This window comes from Clupea harengus, chromosome 19 (assembly GCF_900700415.2).
Source record: "Clupea harengus chromosome 19, Ch_v2.0.2, whole genome shotgun sequence".
Classification (NCBI taxonomy): Eukaryota; Metazoa; Chordata; class Actinopteri; order Clupeiformes; family Clupeidae; genus Clupea; species Clupea harengus.
Window position 1 is genome coordinate 7,864,198 of NC_045170.1, and position 19,027 is coordinate 7,883,224.

General features: G+C 39.2%; 1 protein-coding gene across 1 annotated transcript; it reads left to right on the forward strand.

Annotated features, from left to right (window-relative positions):
* Positions 1 to 950: 950 nt before the first annotated feature.
* Positions 951 to 17,033, forward strand: LOC105904693 (thymidine kinase 1, soluble). The gene is made up of 7 exons (XM_031586056.2): positions 951 to 1,466; positions 1,572 to 1,603; positions 12,764 to 12,877; positions 12,966 to 13,059; positions 13,194 to 13,283; positions 14,133 to 14,252; positions 16,488 to 17,033. The coding sequence occupies exons 1-7, from the start codon at positions 1,401 to 1,403 to the stop codon at positions 16,671 to 16,673; spliced, it is 702 nt and encodes a 233-aa protein (XP_031441916.1). The 5' UTR covers positions 951 to 1,400; the 3' UTR covers positions 16,674 to 17,033.
* The last annotated feature ends 1,994 nt before the right edge of the window (positions 17,034 to 19,027 follow it).

The following is a 19,027-nucleotide window of genomic DNA, read 5'->3' on the forward strand; positions in this document are numbered from 1 at the left end:
TAGTTCATCTAGCAAACGAGATCAACAAGTTTTTCATTTCATCTTCCTGATAGGTTTGCTCATTCTTCATCTTTGTCCTGAAGGTGGCAGCATTGAGGCCTTTTTTCTGGTAACTTTGAAAGTGGTATATAAATGTGACCACATTGTTTACGATGCTTTATCTTTTCATTTAATTTATGGCAAATCATTTGTACGGATGGCCATAACATTTATTTTATGCCTTTTAGTAGGCCTGTCAGATCTGCAGTGCCAGCAGCAGCCCAGAAAAATCCCACAAAATAATTATGTTTATGTTGCTATGGGTTTCATGACTTCACATTAACAGGGTGGGGTACTTGGCAGCTTTTGGCTCCACAGCTGTCTACATCTGGGCTGTAGGTATCCTTGCTGTAGTTCTACAATTCCAGAAACCGACTCCAGACAGTTCACAATGGAGATTAGAGCTGCTGCATTTTCACATCTGCATATCAATGTCATCCCTCCATTTATGAATTAGTCACATGCCGTATTTGTATGACAGCACAGCCTATTATTTAAAGCAACATTATGTAGGTATTTTTAGGTAATGAGTTTGTATAACGTCTTCCTATTCATTTTGATGGTGTTTGGTCACGTAAAGGATGCATAAACACCTTGTTCACACTACCCAGGTTATGCGTAATGGAGTTTTGTGCTCCGTATTGGGACCCATCCACTTTTAACAGAACCAAGTGCAAATGCATGTCCAATGAAGTTGCACTTTTTATCAGCAATCCTAGATTTGTAGTGTCTAGCACCAGTCAGTCAGTACAGCAGGCTATTTACATGAGTAACCTACTTCTAAAATGTATAAATTATATTTAAAAATGTTTAAAATGCACCTTATGTAGTTGGGTTGGGGTTTGTGTGTATATGCATGCCTGCTTGAGTCTGTGTAGGCTATGTGTGAAAGTATTTGTCTTTGAGTATCTGTATCCTTCTTTGTTACTTTGCCCCCTCACATGAAATATTACTCTACCTTCAGGCTATCACTACTTTTCAACTCTCCTTCTGATCTGATCTGTTTCACTCTAGTTTCCACTTTAGATTGTTGTGTGTTGTCTGTCCTCAATGTGAGCTCTCCTTTCACCATTTCACTCGTTTATTCTGTCTTCATTCTTTGGCTATGTTTCCTCTCCACACTCTTTCCCTCTCTTCTTGTCCATCTGTTCATGTGTCTGTCATTTTTTTTGACGTTTCACGCAGCTATTGGCTGTTTGCACAGAGGATAAGAAATTAACTGGCGACTTGGCGGGGACGTTTTGGTTTGGTCTTCCTTCGACGTTAGCACAGTTAATGTTACGAAACGGTTTCAGGGAAAAGTTATAACGACCCGTGAGTTGTATTTCAAACCACTGCAACATTCGTATCATCCCTTTAAAATGGATTGCCTGAATGTTTCTAGTATATTGCCAATCTCACCAAGGAAAAAGCGAGGACAAATCCAGGTACCGTGAGCTTGAGCGAATTTGGTTTATTTCATGTTAATGTTACTGTATGAAATTGTTACGTCGATGTTACAAGCGTACTAATGTTGGTTTTTGTGTTACTAGGTCATATTTGGACCAATGTTCTCTGGAAAGAGGTAAGTTATCCTATTTCTGGCTGATGTTAAGTTAATAACCAACAATGGTATGTACGCCAAGTTGAGCTATGTTAACTGAAGCTAATCTCATAATATAACATTATCTAGGTTATTGAGTGAGTTAGACAACTATTTGGGTGACGTAAATTATATAGTATTGTTTAACAGCTAAGCTAGGTTAACATGAATGTTACTACCCGACTTTGCACCAAAGCGTGGTTGATATCTAAACTGCTTGTTAGGAATGCATTGAATGCAATTTTTTTTTACATTTATATTCGTTGGCATTCCGAACTATGTAAGTGTTTCACGACTGAGACTTAAAATCGAGCCCAAATGTTGTCGTTGTCCTCAAACTTTTGAATGTCTTTCGCGCCAGTTCCGTTCTGCTAGCAACGATAACCCACAATAACCCCAGGAAGTAAAACGAAACGAGGAAGTAAAATGAGTTTGTTGTATCAAATGAAAGGTTTTTACAACAAACAACCCTGTTAATCGACTGGGTAATATAAAAACGTTTTATATGCAACGAGTTTTATTGTTCCATTTGTCCTAATGATCGGGAAAATAGTTAAAAGCGTGTTTGAAAGTTATAGTAGCCTATTTGTCATTATAAAGTCCTAATCTGTCTACTCGCTAGATCAGACTTTATAATGGTATTTTGTTAACTGTGCATTATATTAACTTGCTTTAAAACAAGGTAAGATATAGTGAGTTAATTTTAAGCTTACAGGATACTTTGATAATGACTAAGATGTAGCTGAAAATTGACAATTAATATTACTTTCATAGTAACATCAAAATGGGTTAAAAACGATTCACTGATGTTACAAAAGTATGATTTTCTTGTTTAAATATAGGGAACACTGACTAAACAGGCATCATTGTAAATATTGTAGTAAGAAACAGTAAAACACACAACAATCTGCTGATAAAAGGATTATGTCTTCAATAAAGTTGGTTGAACATGTTCAGAACACTGTAAAGAAAGGGTAAAATATGTTTAGCAGTCATTATTCTGGTCATTCACTGTGAAAAAACACTTGACACACAGATCACACAGGCGAAAATGCATTATCTTCAATGGCAGGGTATTGCCATGTGACATGTATCACTCTTTGCTGATGAAACTAAAGATTGTGTCTCAATGAAAGGGGGGTGGAATATGTTTAGGACATTCCAAACATTAAATAAAATGTGTGAAGTAGTTGAGATTTACGTCCCTGAATGCTCCACAATACTTTAAACATAGGTGATCAGACAGGCGAAAATGCATTATCTTCAATGGTAGGGCCATGTGACATGTATCACTCTTTGCTGAAAAAACTAAAGATTGTGTCTCAATGAAAGGGGGGTGGAATATGTTCAGGACACTCCAAACATTAAATAAAATGTGTGAAGTAGTTGAGATTTACGTCCCTGAAGGCTCCACAATACTTTAAACATAGGTGATCAGACAGGCGAAAATGCATTAACTTCAATGGCAGGGCCATGTGACATGTATCGCTCTTTGCTGAAAAAACTAAAGATTGTGTCTCAATGAAAGGGGGGTGGAATATGTTCAGGACACTCCAAACATTAAAGAAAATGTGTGAAGTAGTTGAGATTTACGTCCCTGAAGGCTCCACAATACTTTAAACATAGGCCTACACACAGGCGAAAATGCATTAACTTCAATGGCAGGGCCATGTGACATGTATCATTCTTTGCTGAAAAAACTAAAGATTGTGTCTCAATGAAAGGGGGGTGGAATATGTTCAGGACACTCCAAACATTAGATAAAATGTGTGAAGTAGTTGAGATTTACGTCCCTGAAGGCTCCACAATACTTTAAACATAGGCCTACACACAGGCGAAAATGCATTAACTTCAATGGCAGGGCCATGTGATACGTATGACACTTTGCTGATTAAACTAAAGATTGTGTCTCAATGAAAGGGGGGTGGAATATGTTCAGGACACTCCAAACATTAAATAAAATGTGTGAAGTAGTTCAGATTTGCGTCCCTGAATGCTCCACAATACTTTAAACATAGGTGATCAGACAGGCGAAAATGCATTATTTTCAATGGCAGGGCCATGTGACATGTATCGCTCTTTGCTGAAAAAACTAAAGATTGTGTCTCAATGAAAGGGGGGTGGAATATGTTCAGGACACTCCAAACATTAGATAAAATGTGTGAAGTAGTTGAGATTTACGTCCCTGAAGGCTCCACAATACTTTAAACATAGGCCTACACACAGGCGAAAATGCATTAACTTCAATGGCAGGGCCATGTGATACGTATGACACTTTGCTGATTAAACTAAAGATTGTGTCTCAATGAAAGGGGGGTGGAATATGTTCAGGACACTCCAAACATTAAATAAAATGTGTGAAGTAGTTGAGATTTACGTCCCTGAATGCTCCACAATACTTTAAACATAGGTGATCAGACAGGCGAAAATGCATTATGTTCAATGGCAGGGCCATGTGACACGTACGTTTAAAGTATTGTGGAGCACTCAGGGACGTAAATCTCAACTACTTCACACATTTTATTTAATGTTTGGAGTGTCCTGAACATATTCCACCCCCCTTTCATTGAGACACAATCTTTAGTTTTTTCAGCAAAGTGTCATACGTATCACATGGCCCTGCCATTGAAGGTAATGCATTTTCGCCTGTGTGTAGGCCTATGTTTAAAGTATTGTGGAGCATTCAGGGACGCAAATCTGAACTACTTCACACATTTTATTTAATGTTTGGAGTGTCCTGAACATATTCCACCCCCCTTTCATTGAGACACAATCTTTAGTTTTTTCAGCAAAGAGTGATACATGTCACATGGCCCTGCCATTGAAGATAATGCATTTTCGCCTGTCTGATCACCTATGTTTAAAGTATTGTGGAGCCTTCAGGGACGCAAATCTGAACTACTTAACACATTTTATTTAATGTTTGGAGTGTCCTGAACATATTCCACCCCCCTTTCATTGAGACACAATCTTTAGTTTTTTCAACAAAGAGTGATACATGTCACATGGCCCTGCCATTGAAAATAATGCATTTTCGCCTGTCTGATCACCTATGTTTAAAATATTGTGGAGCCTTCAGGGACGCAAATCTGAACTACTTCACACATTTTATTTAATGTTTGGAGTGTCCTGAACATATTCCACCCCCCTTTCATTGAGACACAATCTTTAGTTTTTTCAGCAAAGAGTGATACATGTCACATGGCCCTGCCATTGAAAATAATGCATTTTCGCCTGTCTGATCACCTATGTTTAAAGTATTGTGGAGCCTTCAGGGACGCAAATCTGAACTACTTCACACATTTTATTTAATGTTTGGAGTGTCCTGAACATATTCCACCCCCCTTTCATTGAGACACAATCTTTAGTTTTTTCAGCAAAGAGCGATACATGTCACATGGCCCTGCCATTGAAAATAATGCATTTTCGCCTGTCTGATCACCTATGTTTAAAGTATTGTGGAGCATTCAGGGACGCAAATCTGAACTACTTCACACATTTTATTTAATGTTTGGAGTGTCCTGAACATATTCCACCCCCCTTTCATTGAGACACAATCTTTATTTTTTTCAGCAAAGAGTGATACATGTCACATGGCCCTGCCATTGAAGATAATGCATTTTCGCCTGTCTGATCACCTATGTTTAAAGTATTGTGGAGCATTCAGGGACGCAAATCTGAACTACTTCACACATTTTATTTAATGTTTGGAGTGTCCTGAACATATTCCACCCACCCCCCTTTCATTGAGACACAATCTTTAGTTTTTTCAGCAAAGAGCGATACATGTCACATGGCCCTGCCATTGAAAATAATGCATTTTCGCCTGTCTGATCACCTATGTTTAAAGTATTGTGGAGCATTCAGGGACGCAAATCTGAACTACTTCACACATTTTATTTAATGTTTGGAGTGTCCTGAACATATTCCACCCCCCTTTCATTGAGACACAATCTTTAGTTTTTTCAGCAAAGAGCGATACATGTCACATGGCCCTGCCATTGAAGATAATGCATTTTCGCCTGTCTGATCACCTATGTTTAAAGTATTGTGGAGCCTTCAGGGACGCAAATCTGAACTACTTCACACATTTTATTTAATGTTTGGAGTGTCCTGAACATATTCCACCCCCCTTTCATTGAGACACAATCTTTAGTTTTTTCAGCAAAGAGCGATACATGTCACATGGCCCTGCCATTGAAAATAATGCATTTTCGCCTGTCTGATCACCTATGTTTAAAGTATTGTGGAGCATTCAGGGACGCAAATCTGAACTACTTCACACATTTTATTTAATGTTTGGAGTGTCCTGAACATATTCCACCCCCCTTTCATTGAGACACAATCTTTAGTTTTTTCAGCAAAGAGTGATACATGTCACATGGCCCTGCCATTGAAGATAATGCATTTTCGCCTGTCTGATCACCTATGTTTAAAGTATTGTGGAGCCTTCAGGGACGCAAATCTGAACTACTTAACACATTTTATTTAATGTTTGGAGTGTCCTGAACATATTCCACCCCCCTTTCATTGAGACACAATCTTTAGTTTTTTCAACAAAGAGTGATACATGTCACATGGCCCTGCCATTGAAAATAATGCATTTTCGCCTGTCTGATCACCTATGTTTAAAGTATTGTGGAGCCTTCAGGGACGCAAATCTGAACTACTTCACACATTTTATTTAATGTTTGGAGTGTCCTGAACATATTCCACCCCCCTTTCATTGAGACACAATCTTTAGTTTTTTCAGCAAAGAGTGATACATGTCACATGGCCCTGCCATTGAAAATAATGCATTTTCGCCTGTCTGATCACCTATGTTTAAAGTATTGTGGAGCCTTCAGGGACGCAAATCTGAACTACTTCACACATTTTATTTAATGTTTGGAGTGTCCTGAACATATTCCACCCCCCTTTCATTGAGACACAATCTTTAGTTTTTTCAGCAAAGAGCGATACATGTCACATGGCCCTGCCATTGAAAATAATGCATTTTCGCCTGTCTGATCACCTATGTTTAAAGTATTGTGGAGCATTCAGGGACGCAAATCTGAACTACTTCACACATTTTATTTAATGTTTGGAGTGTCCTGAACATATTCCACCCCCCTTTCATTGAGACACAATCTTTAGTTTTTTCAGCAAAGAGTGATACATGTCACATGGCCCTGCCATTGAAGATAATGCATTTTCGCCTGTCTGATCACCTATGTTTAAAGTATTGTGGAGCATTCAGGGACGCAAATCTGAACTACTTCACACATTTTATTTAATGTTTGGAGTGTCCTGAACATATTCCACCCCCCTTTCATTGAGACACAATCTTTAGTTTTTTCAGCAAAGAGCGATACATGTCACATGGCCCTGCCATTGAAAATAATGCATTTTCGCCTGTCTGATCACCTATGTTTAAAGTATTGTGGAGCATTCAGGGACGCAAATCTGAACTACTTCACACATTTTATTTAATGTTTGGAGTGTCCTGAACATATTCCACCCCCCTTTCATTGAGACACAATCTTTAGTTTTTTCAGCAAAGAGCGATACATGTCACATGGCCCTGCCATTGAAGATAATGCATTTTCGCCTGTCTGATCACCTATGTTTAAAGTATTGTGGAGCCTTCAGGGACGCAAATCTGAACTACTTCACACATTTTATTTAATGTTTGGAGTGTCCTGAACATATTCCACCCCCCTTTCATTGAGACACAATCTTTAGTTTTTTCAGCAAAGAGCGATACATGTCACATGGCCCTGCCATTGAAAATAATGCATTTTCGCCTGTCTGATCACCTATGTTTAAAGTATTGTGGAGCATTCAGGGACGCAAATCTGAACTACTTCACACATTTTATTTAATGTTTGGAGTGTCCTGAACATATTCCACCCCCCTTTCATTGAGACACAATCTTTAGTTTTTTCAACAAAGAGTGATACATGTCACATGGCCCTGCCATTGAAAATAATGCATTTTCGCCTGTCTTATCACCTATGTTTAAAGTATTGTGGAGCCTTCAGGGACGCAAATCTGAACTACTTCACACATTTTATTTAATGTTTGGAGTGTCCTGAACATATTCCACCCCCCTTTCATTGAGACACAATCTTTAGTTTTTTCAGCAAAGAGCGATACATGTCACATGGCCCTGCCATTGAAAATAATGCATTTTCGCCTGTCTGATCACCTATGTTTAAAGTATTGTGGAGCCTTCAGGGACGCAAATCTGAACTACTTAACACATTTTATTTAATGTTTGGAGTGTCCTGAACATATTCCACCCCCCTTTCATTGAGACACAATCTTTAGTTTTTTCAGCAAAGAGCGATACATGTCACATGGCCCTGCCATTGAAAATAATGCATTTTCGCCTGTCTGATCACCTATGTTTAAAGTATTGTGGAGCATTCAGGGACGCAAATCTGAACTACTTCACACATTTTATTTAATGTTTGGAGTGTCCTGAACATATTCCACCCCCCTTTCATTGAGACACAATCTTTAGTTTTTTCAGCAAAGAGTGATACATGTCACATGGCCCTGCCATTGAAGATAATGCATTTTCGCCTGTCTGATCACCTATGTTTAAAGTATTGTGGAGCCTTCAGGGACGCAAATCTGAACTACTTCACACATTTTATTTAATGTTTGGAGTGTCCTGAACATATTCCACCCCCCTTTCATTGAGACACAATCTTTAGTTTTTTCAGCAGAGTGATACATGTCACATGGCCCTGCCATTGAAGATAATGCATTTTCGCCTGTCTGATCACCTATGTTTAAAGTATTGTGGAGCCTTCAGGGACGCAAATCTGAACTACTTCACACATTTTATTTAATGTTTGGAGTGTCCTGAACATATTCCACCCCCCTTTCATTGAGACACAATCTTTAGTTTTTTCAGCAAAGAGTGATACGTGTCACATGGCAATACCCTGGCATTGGAGATAATCCCTTTTCACCTGTGTGATCTGTGTGTCAAGTGTTTTTTCACAGTGAATGACCAGAATAATGACTGCTAAACATATTTTACCCTTTCTTTACAGTTCTGATTAAGTTCAACCAACTTTAATAAAGGCATAATCCTTTTATCAGCATAATGGGGTGTGTTTTACTTTTTCTTAATACAATATTGTCTGTTTAGTCATTGTTCATTATATTAAAACAAGAAAACCATATTTTTGTAACATCAGTGAATCGTTTTTAACCCATTTTGATGTTACTATGAAATTAATATCTCTGATAGTTTAAGAAAACACGGGGCTAATAAGGGACTTTTATTTTGAAAAATCGTAACCGGAAGTCGCTCGAGCTCATTTGCCTATAGTTGCTCACTGAACGAGCAGCGTAACACGTAACACTCTTTGCTGAAAAAACTAAAGATTGTGTCTCAATGAAAGGGGGGTGGAATATGTTCAGGACACTCCAAACATTAAATAAAATGTGTGAAGTAGTTCAGATTTGCGTCCCTGAAGGCTCCACAATACTTTAAACATAGGTGATCAGACAGGCGAAAATGCATTATTTTCAATGGCAGGGCCATGTGACATGTATCGCTCTTTGCTGAAAAAACTAAAGATTGTGTCTCAATGAAAGGGGGTTGGAATATGTTCAGGACACTCCAAACATTAAATAAAATGTGTGAAGTAGTTCAGATTTGCGTCCCTGAAGGCTCCACAATACTTTAAACATAGGCCTACACACAGGCGAAAATGCATTACCTTCAATGGCAGGGCCATGTGATACATATGACACTTTGCTGAAAAAACTAAAGATTGTGTCTCAATGAAAGGGGGGTCGAATATGTTCAGGACACTCCAAACATTAAATAAAATGTGTGAAGTAGTTGAGATTTACGTCCCTGAGTGCTCCACAATACTTTAAACGTACGTGTCACATGGCCCTGCCATTGAACATAATGCATTTTCGCCTGTCTGATCACCTATGTTTAAAGTATTGTGGAGCATTCAGGGACGTAAATCTCAACTACTTCACACATTTTATTTAATGTTTGGAGTGTCCTGAACATATTCCACCCCCCTTTCATTGAGACACAATCTTTAGTTTAATCAGCAAAGTGTCATACGTATCACATGGCCCTGCCATTGAAGTTAATGCATTTTCGCCTGTGTGTAGGCCTATGTTTAAAGTATTGTGGAGCCTTCAGGGACGTAAATCTCAACTACTTCACACATTTTATCTAATGTTTGGAGTGTCCTGAACATATTCCACCCCCCTTTCATTGAGACACAATCTTTAGTTTTTTCAGCAAAGAGTGATACATGTCACATGGCCCTACCATTGAAGACAATGCATTATCGCCTGTCTGATCACCTATGTTTAAAGTATTGTGGAGCATTCAGGGACGTAAATCTCAACTACTTCACACATTTTATTTAATGTTTGGAGTGTCCTGAACATATTCCACCCCCCTTTCATTGAGACACAATCTTTAGTTTTTTCAGCAAAGAATGATACATGTCACATGGCCCTGCCATTGAAGTTAATGCATTTTTGCCTGTGTGTAGGCCTATGTTTAAAGTATTGTGGAGCCTTCAGGGACGTAAATCTCAACTACTTTACAGATTTTATTTAATGTTTGGAGTGTCCTGAACATATTCCACCCCCCTTTCATTGAGACACAATCTTTAGTTTTTTCAGCAAAGAGCGATACATGTCACATGGCCCTGCCATTGAAGTTAATGCATTTTCGCCTGTCTGATCACCTATGTTTAAAGTATTGTGGAGCCTTCAGGGACGTAAATCTGAACTACTTCACACATTTTATTTAATGTTTGGAGTGTCCTGAACATATTCCACCCCCCTTTCATTGAGACACAATCTTTAGTTTTTTCAGCAAAGAGTGATACATGTCACATGGCCCTACCATTGAAGATAATGCATTTTCGCCTGTCTGATCACCTATGTTTAAAGTATTGTGGAGCATTCAGGGACGTAAATCTCAACTACTTCACACATTTTATTTAATGTTTGGAATGTCCTAAACATATTCCACCCCCCTTTCATTGAGACACAATATTTAGTTTCATCAGCAAAGAGTGATACATGTCACATGGCAATACCCTGCCATTGAAGATAATGCATTTTCGCCTGTGTGATCTGTGTGTCAAGTGTTTTTTCACAGTGAATGACCAGAATAATGACTGCTAAACATATTTTACCCTTTCTTTACAGTGTTCTGAACATGTTCAACCAACTTTATTGAAGACATAATCCTTTTATCAGCAGATTGTTGTGTGTTTTACTGTTTCTTACTACAATATTTACAATGATGCCTGTTTAGTCAGTGTTCCCTATATTTAAACAAGAAAATCATACTTTTGTAACATCAGTGAATCGTTTTTAACCCATTTTGATGTTACTATGAAAGTAATATTAATTGTCAATTTTCAGCTACATCTTAGTCATTATCAAAGTATCCTGTACGCTTAAAATTAACTCACTATATCTTACCTTGTTTTAAATCAAGTTAATATAATGCACAGTTAACAAAATACCATTATAAAGTCTGATCTAGCGAGTAGACAGATTAGGACTTTATAATGACAAATAGGCTACTATAACTTTCAAACACGCTTTTAACTATTTTCCCGATCATTAGGACAAATGGAACAATAAAACTCGTTGCATATAAAACGTTTTTATATTACCCAGTCGATTAACAGGGTTGTTTGTTGTAAAAACCTTTCATTTGATACAACAAACTCATTTTACTTCCTCGTTTCGTTTTACTTCCTGGGGTTATTGTGGGTTATCGTTGCTAGCAGAACGGAACTCACTGAACGCTGCTTTTCGCGCCAACGTCGTTTGGAGAGCTCCTCCCTTTCCTGCGCGCGAGTCAGGAACGTGTTTTGTTTTTCGGTCATATTTATCGCTACATTGACGTATATAAATGGGTGGAGCGTGGCGAAATTTCCCGCGCCATTAGTGTAAAATCTGTCAGGTAATGTAATCCCAGTGTACCTGTTGAAGACGTGGCATTTGCTTCGGCACTTATTCTCAACCCACTAACTCCCCTCATGCCTCATGTCTTCTTTGGCGAAGAATGGAATGGGGGTGTGCGCAGAGATAACACTCCGGCTTGCGCAGTCGACTCCTGCGTGATCCCTGGAAGGCACTTCAGGACTCTGGCTAGAGATCTTGCCAAACATGTTCTGCTTCCTTCTCTATTAGGCAAATTTGAACCGTGAAGTCGTGAATTGGCAATAAAATTGTAATGTTAAACAAAACCTCATGTCAGCCAACAACTAACATGGCCAAACTTCACAATTTATAGTCCATGGAAGCTGACCTATAGTTTTACAGAGTAAATACAATTTCTAAATACCTATTTAAAGTAACTCTCATTAACACTTGGAAAGGGTGGGGTGAGGTTGAGATGAAGATCACTGGTTAAAGTTTCCCAAATTGTTTTCCATTTCTGAATTGAGACTTTAAGGTGCAGGCCACTATTGTAATCCAAATCCCTTTTGTCAAATTCATCAAATTGCTCTTCATGCTCCTGTAGCTGCCCTTTGCAGTGTGTGCGCACTGTACTGTACAGTCTTGGCTCTGTAAATGGGAAACAAACATAGTGGCTTGAACCGAACACTACATTATACACAAGCGTCTTTGAGAACTTTGAAAAGCGCAATATCATCATCATCATTGTTTATTCAGGGAGAAATTGACTGAGCACAGGGCTCTTTTGCAGCAATGCCCTGATTGAGGCCACATAGTACAGAAGAACAATACATAAACAAACCATAACAAAACGAAACAGACAAAATAAATAAAAAAAAACACACCAAACAACTCAGAAATTAAGCATAAAAAATAAATAAATAAAATAACAAAGTAAAAAAATTAAATCAGAGAATCATTTAAAACAACAGCATTGAGGCACATCCTTATTATCTAAAAGGCTCTTAAATTGGTTGACAGACAAATACTTATAAATGTGATGTAGTATAATTATTATTATCATCATCATTATTATTATTATTCCAGTCAATCCAAACATAGCCTCTGGAACATGGTGGGAGGGGTGTTATTTGATTGGCTGTGGGGCTCAAATATCAACAAGCTTTCCCCACAATCACAGACTGCATCTTTAACCATTCTGTTTATATTTTACAGCACTGAATTGATGCGGAGAGTGCGTAGGTTCCAGGTTGCACAGTACAAGTGCCTAGTGATAAAATATGCCAAGGACACTCGCTATTCTGACCAAGGGGTTGCCACACATGACAAGTACGTTTGTTTTTTCATGTCTTCGTGTTCTTTCGGGTGTCAGGATTGGTTATTTTTGAGGTCATTAAACCACCGTGTCACTCCCCAGGTATACAATGGAGGCAGTACCAGCCAACTGCCTTGAGGATGTGCGTTCTCTGGCACTGCAGGCTTGTGTCATTGGCATAGATGAAGGACAGTTTGTGAGTAGTCACTGCATTAGGAATGTCTCTCACTAAGACCGTCACCATGGGAATGAACAATTATGATATACAATGACCTAACAGACTGAGTTCTACTGGTTGACTAACGCCTTTCACTTTTTTTTATGCTTCAGTTTCCAGACACCGTGGCGTTCTGTGAGGAAATGGCCAACAATGGCAAGATCGTGATTGTTTCAGCACTGGATGGTACCTTTCAGAGGAAGGTAGGCACTGTTTGGAGCATGTAGAGATGGAGATTGTTAAGCAGTAGCAAGCCATTAAATGCAGATGAAAATGCTTTCAAATGTTTTTTTTCCCTGTAGTATAAAAAAAATGACTTACAAATATTCATGTTTTTGTTTTTTGGGATTTTACCATGAATGAAAACCCAAAGTGGCTGATTAAACACATTTAAATTATGAATGGGTAAAACTTGTGAAAAGTGTGTAAAGCTATGCGGTTGGCAATAGTAAATACTTAATAGATTTTGGCTTAGAAATAGAAGAAGTGAAGTTGGGTCTTGTTGTGTTTGTGTGTGTGTGTGTGTGGTGTGCTGTAAACTTGGGAATAATAGCACCCCACTCCGTGCCTATAGTGGACCACTGAAGGGGGGCGCTCTCCTTTGAGTGCCCACTCCAGCACCACATGGTAGGGCCGTCGTCTACAGGCACTGAATGGGGTGCTACGTCAGAGACCAGAAGATCGAGATTGGTGAAACTCTGACCGTACAAACAGTCATTTTCTACGGTTATTGGGGTAAACAGACGCTGTTGTAGCTCATGTTTCCATGTTGTCTGAGCCCCATAGCATGTACAAGCCTGTCGGTGGCGAACACAAGCGGTTTGTGCTGGCTTGGCCTCATAGGATTCCATTGTATAGCCGTTTGGCAGTTGCGGTTTTAGCGTTGTAACTCAATACTGGACCGATTTCGGTCGTTGGACCCAAAAAGATCCCAGGATGAAAAGTCCCGAACTTTCCCTTTTAAGGAATTACATCAAATGAAGAAAAACAATGTTGTGATCATGTCTTTACCTGCCTCCTCCCACTGACCCTTAAACTCTCCTCCTCCTCAGGCATTTGGCAATATCCTGAACCTAGTGCCTCTGGCAGAAAGTGTGGTAAAGCTGAATGCCGTCTGCATGCAGTGCTTCAAAGAGGCTGCCTACACCAAGAGGCTCGGTGCTGAGAAAGAGGTAAGAGGACCAGAGAGGAAGAGGTCGGCTTGACATGAGTTCATTCTGAGGGATTTTATCTACAGTTCAGGGTGACTCACACAAAACAGACATTTGCTGAAATATTTTAGGCTGTGTTTACTTGTGTTCACAGTCCTGATCTTAGCCTTGGGATGTGCATCTGAAACCTCAGTGCAGATGGATCTGCATAGATCCAATGCCAGTTCTCAAAAGGGGGGTTTTAAACCCTTGATAATGAATAGTATAATGATAGTATAGTGGAGAATGAATACAACTTTGAATTCCAAGGGGGAAATGTTTAAAGTTGAGTGAGTGCCTCTTTATACACATGAACAGCATGTCCTACCATTGTTGGACAAATTATGTTTGCATCGCATGTAACTTTAAGTTCCGATCTGTGAGGTTAATCAGCAGTGCCGTGATCTGATTTCCATATCATATCCTATCCGATTAAGTGGATGTAATTTGTCAGCTACTATAAATCGAGGCTCTCTTTATAACACTAAAACTAGTACATTCCTCAAAATCTAAATAAACCGTATGCACTCGTGAAATGAACTAAAACTAAACTTAAAAAATACATTTTAAAGAAAAGCTTTCGATGTGATATTTTCAGAACTATAATAACCCTGATTGTAAACATAGCCTTAGTGAACTAGTGGGTGCAGAGTGCTCTATGGAAGAAAACACTGAGGGCCTCATTTACTAACATTGCGACCGCAGCTTAATCTGCGCCTTTGTCAACCTGTATATAGCGCACGGTATTTTGCATCTATTTATCAAACAAGAACCTCATCTGAATGTGTCGACACCTTACTAAGCGTAATCAGCGCCTAACCCCGCCCATTAGTGTTATTTAGCGCGCAGCTAAAATAGGGAAGAAAGAGCCTGCGTGTTCCTTCCACCATGGATGATGAGTTAACATTAGAATTAGAGCTTTTGGTATACGAGGTTACAGCAAACTAACCCGGGTAAATATAGAAACTCATAAATATTTCTCCATTTAGCCCTTCCGTCCACACTAAAAGTTGTCATCACTTTGAATTCAAGACTGTCTTTTATTGGTGAGCTGATTTTGGGAAATTCAACTTTTCAGCGAACATTGAGTTTCTGGGTTACTATGGTTACCCCTCAGGGTGCCTGTGCAGCTTCATATTAACGAGTTTATGTTCACGAGTTCATATTCACACATATTAGCATGAGTTAATCACACACAGGCAACTGCAAACTGTTAAGATGGTTCCCTAAGCTAGAGATAGCTAGGATAGTTAATAGCCAGGTTAACTGCTCCATAGCATCCCTTTAAATAGTCTGGTAGGAATACACGACACCCCTTACTTTTAAACGGCGTATTCCAACACTGAAAACCATGCTTTTCAAAAACGCTGCCCTAGGCAGATACATTTGAAAACTGTAGTTGTAGGTTGCCATGGCACTGGGGGTAGCTTGCGCTTGAGAGGCTATAACGTCAAAATAAACATGGAAGGTGAAATGAATATGCTGCTCTGTCTCTACAATTTACTTACCGGTAGTTAAGTTAGTGTACTTCGAGTACAAGTACTTTTCCTGAATAGATACGCGTTACTCCTACGCAGAAGGTGTGCACTGTACTCGGTGTGCTTGAACTATGAGTGAAAATACCGTTTAACTTTAAACCATACACAATGAGCGGTGATTCTGGGTAAGACGTGGCCGAACTTTTCCCGAACAGCTAGCTGGTGGGACCGTTTGTAATTCTATTTGTTTGTATGCCTATTAAATGATATATCAAATATAAACATTACCAAAAAAAATAACATTTCTGATGTTCGTATTTTTCAAATTTCTCGCAGGCACATAGTTTTCATTTAGCAGCTGATATGTCAGGCTAAAACACCTCTTGTTTCGTTACTAATACATAATTAGGCGCACTTTACGCATCTCCTCCCATCTCTTTGCGACGAACACCCACTTTCCCACACCCACTTCCCAGCAGCGGTAATCTGCGCTTTTACTCAGGTGCGCCTCCTTTGGAAATACGGTTTTATGTCTTTACCCGCTATTTTACGCCTGAAATGGGCGCAATCCTGTTAGTAAATGAGGCCCTGAGTGTGTTGTAAAACTACTTGAGACAAACAAAACACACTAACAATGACCCCTACATAGTCTGGAGGTGATATGAGCTCCACTACAGTCAGGAAATCAACATGACACGACTGCTTCTTATTCACATCTGTCTCTTTACCTGTGTCCCAGGTGGAGGTGATCGGAGGAGCTGACATGTACCACGCCGTGTGCCGTAGCTGTTACGGGGGCCTTTTGGCAAAGAGTGGGAAAGAAAATTGTGAGCCTTCTCGAGAGGAGACGCCTCCGAACAAGGTCTCCGGCAAGCAACTGGACCTGAGCGCCCAACGTAAACTGTTTGGCCAACTACAGCTCTGAGTGGGTCTCAGATGGGCATGATTGGCACACTACAGCTCTGAGTGGGTCTCAGATGGGCATGATCGATGAACTGAGGCAGAGCATCAAAACCAACCAGTGTCATTTGTACATGTCAGATGAATTCTTTGTGGTACAAGACTGTTGTAAAATGTAAATTTGTTAGAATTAACATATATTTGGTTGTTTACATTGTGTGTATTTTTAAAAGCTTTTTCATCAACGATCACAATCAAACATCTTTTATCAAACATCACTTTCTGTACAATACATGTGTATATATACCAGTAACATAACTATGATTTGATGTTTTGGGTTTTGCATATTATATTTAATGAAATAAACTATAGTTGTCATTTCGGACCTAATGTAAACATTTTCATTCTTATTGATCCATGGGATTACAGCTGGTTGGTACTGTACGCATTTGCCATGAACATCTGTAGTCTAGCAGTGAATTTTCATACAGTATTTTTTTTTTTTATTCCATCCTGATTTAATTATGAATAATTCTTTTATGAGCTGGAGATCTCTCTCGGTGTGGTGTTCTTGGGCGTTGCTAATGCCTTTGCTTTGGTGTCTCAGAATCTTGATCGAATACAGTCGTATGAAGGACACAAACACCTGCCGTTCCCACTAGCCATCCAGACTACGCTCTACTGTACGTACAGTAGTTACAGTGCCCTCCACAATTATTGGCACCCCTAGTGAATATGAGCAAAACAGGCTATAAAAAAATATGTCTTTGCTGTTTATCCTCTTGGTCTTTCACTCAAAATATTCACAAAAATCTTACCTTTTCATTGAAGTAAAATTATTGAAAGAAAAAAAAACTGTTGAGATTAAATACATATTTTTCCCCAAAACATGTGTGCCACAATTATTGGCACCCCTAGAAAAATCTTATAATTTACATCTAACTGAAGTTTATTTCCAGTCATGTTTTACATTTTTAAGTTCACCTGTTTGATAAGGAACTCTTAAGAGGTCATCCATGACTTCCTGTTCCACTGGCGTACAAATATGAGGTGACACAGGCCAAATTCCATTAGTCATTCATCACTATGGGAAAGACCCAAGAACACAGTGACGATGTGCAACAAAAAGTGGTTGAGCTGCACAAATCAAGAAATGGACACAAGAAAATCTCTAAACAGTTGAAAATACCCATTTCCACTATCATGGAAATAATTAAGAAGTTTAAAGCGACAGGAGATGTTAAGAATCAGCCTGGAAGAGGACGTGTGTGTACATTGACCCCACGCACCGTGAGGAGGATGGTTCGACTGGTAAAAGAATCTCCAAGGATCACAGCTGGAGAATTGTAGAGGTTAGTTGAGTCTTGGGGTCAGAAAGTCTCCAAAACTACCATCAGACGCCAGCTACATCACCACAAGTTGTTTTGGAGGGTTGCCAGAAAAAAGCCTCTGCTGTCAATCAACAGCAAACTAAAGCGCCTACAGTTTGCCAAATGTAGGTCAGACTTTCAATGGAACCGAGTTATATGGTCAGATGAGACCAAAATAAAGCTTTTTGGCAACAAACATCAAAGGTGGGTTTGGCGTAGACAGAAAGATAGCCATACAGAAAAGCACCTCATACCCAATGTGAAGTATGGTGGCGGATCTTTGATGTTGTGGGGCTGTTTTTCTTCCAAAGGCCCTGGACATCTTTTTAGGATACATGGTATCATGGACTCCATCAAATACCAGCAGATATTAAATGAAAACCTAACAGCCCCCTCCAGTAAGCTTAAAATGGGCCATGATTGGACCTTCCAGCAGGACAATGATCTGAAGCACACCTCAAAATCAACACAAAAATGGTTCACCGACCGCAGAATGAAGGTTTTGCCATGGCCATCACCGTCCCCCGACCTAAACCACATAGAAAATCTGTGGGATGAGCTGAAGCCGAGTCTACAAATGTTGACCTCAGAATCTGAAGGATCTGGAGCGATACTGCATGTAGGAATGGTCTCAGATCCCGTGCCATGTGTTCACCAACCTCATCACGCATTATAGGAGAAGACTCAGAGCTGTTATCTTGGCAAAGGGAGGCTGCACAAAACATTAAATTAAGGGGTGCCAATAATTGTGGCACACATGTTTTGGGGAAAAATATTTATTTAATCTCAACAGTTTTTTTTTCTTTCAATAATTTTACTTCAATGAAAAGGTAAGATTTTTGTGAATATTTTGAGTGAAAGACCAAGAGGATAAACAGCAAAGATATATTTTTTCATAGCCTGTTTTGCTCATATTCACTAGGGGTGCCAATAATTGTGGAGGGCACTGTATGTGGTTTGAGTCAGAACACTCAAGTGTTGCACCAAGGGTACTTGGAAAGTTGGAATT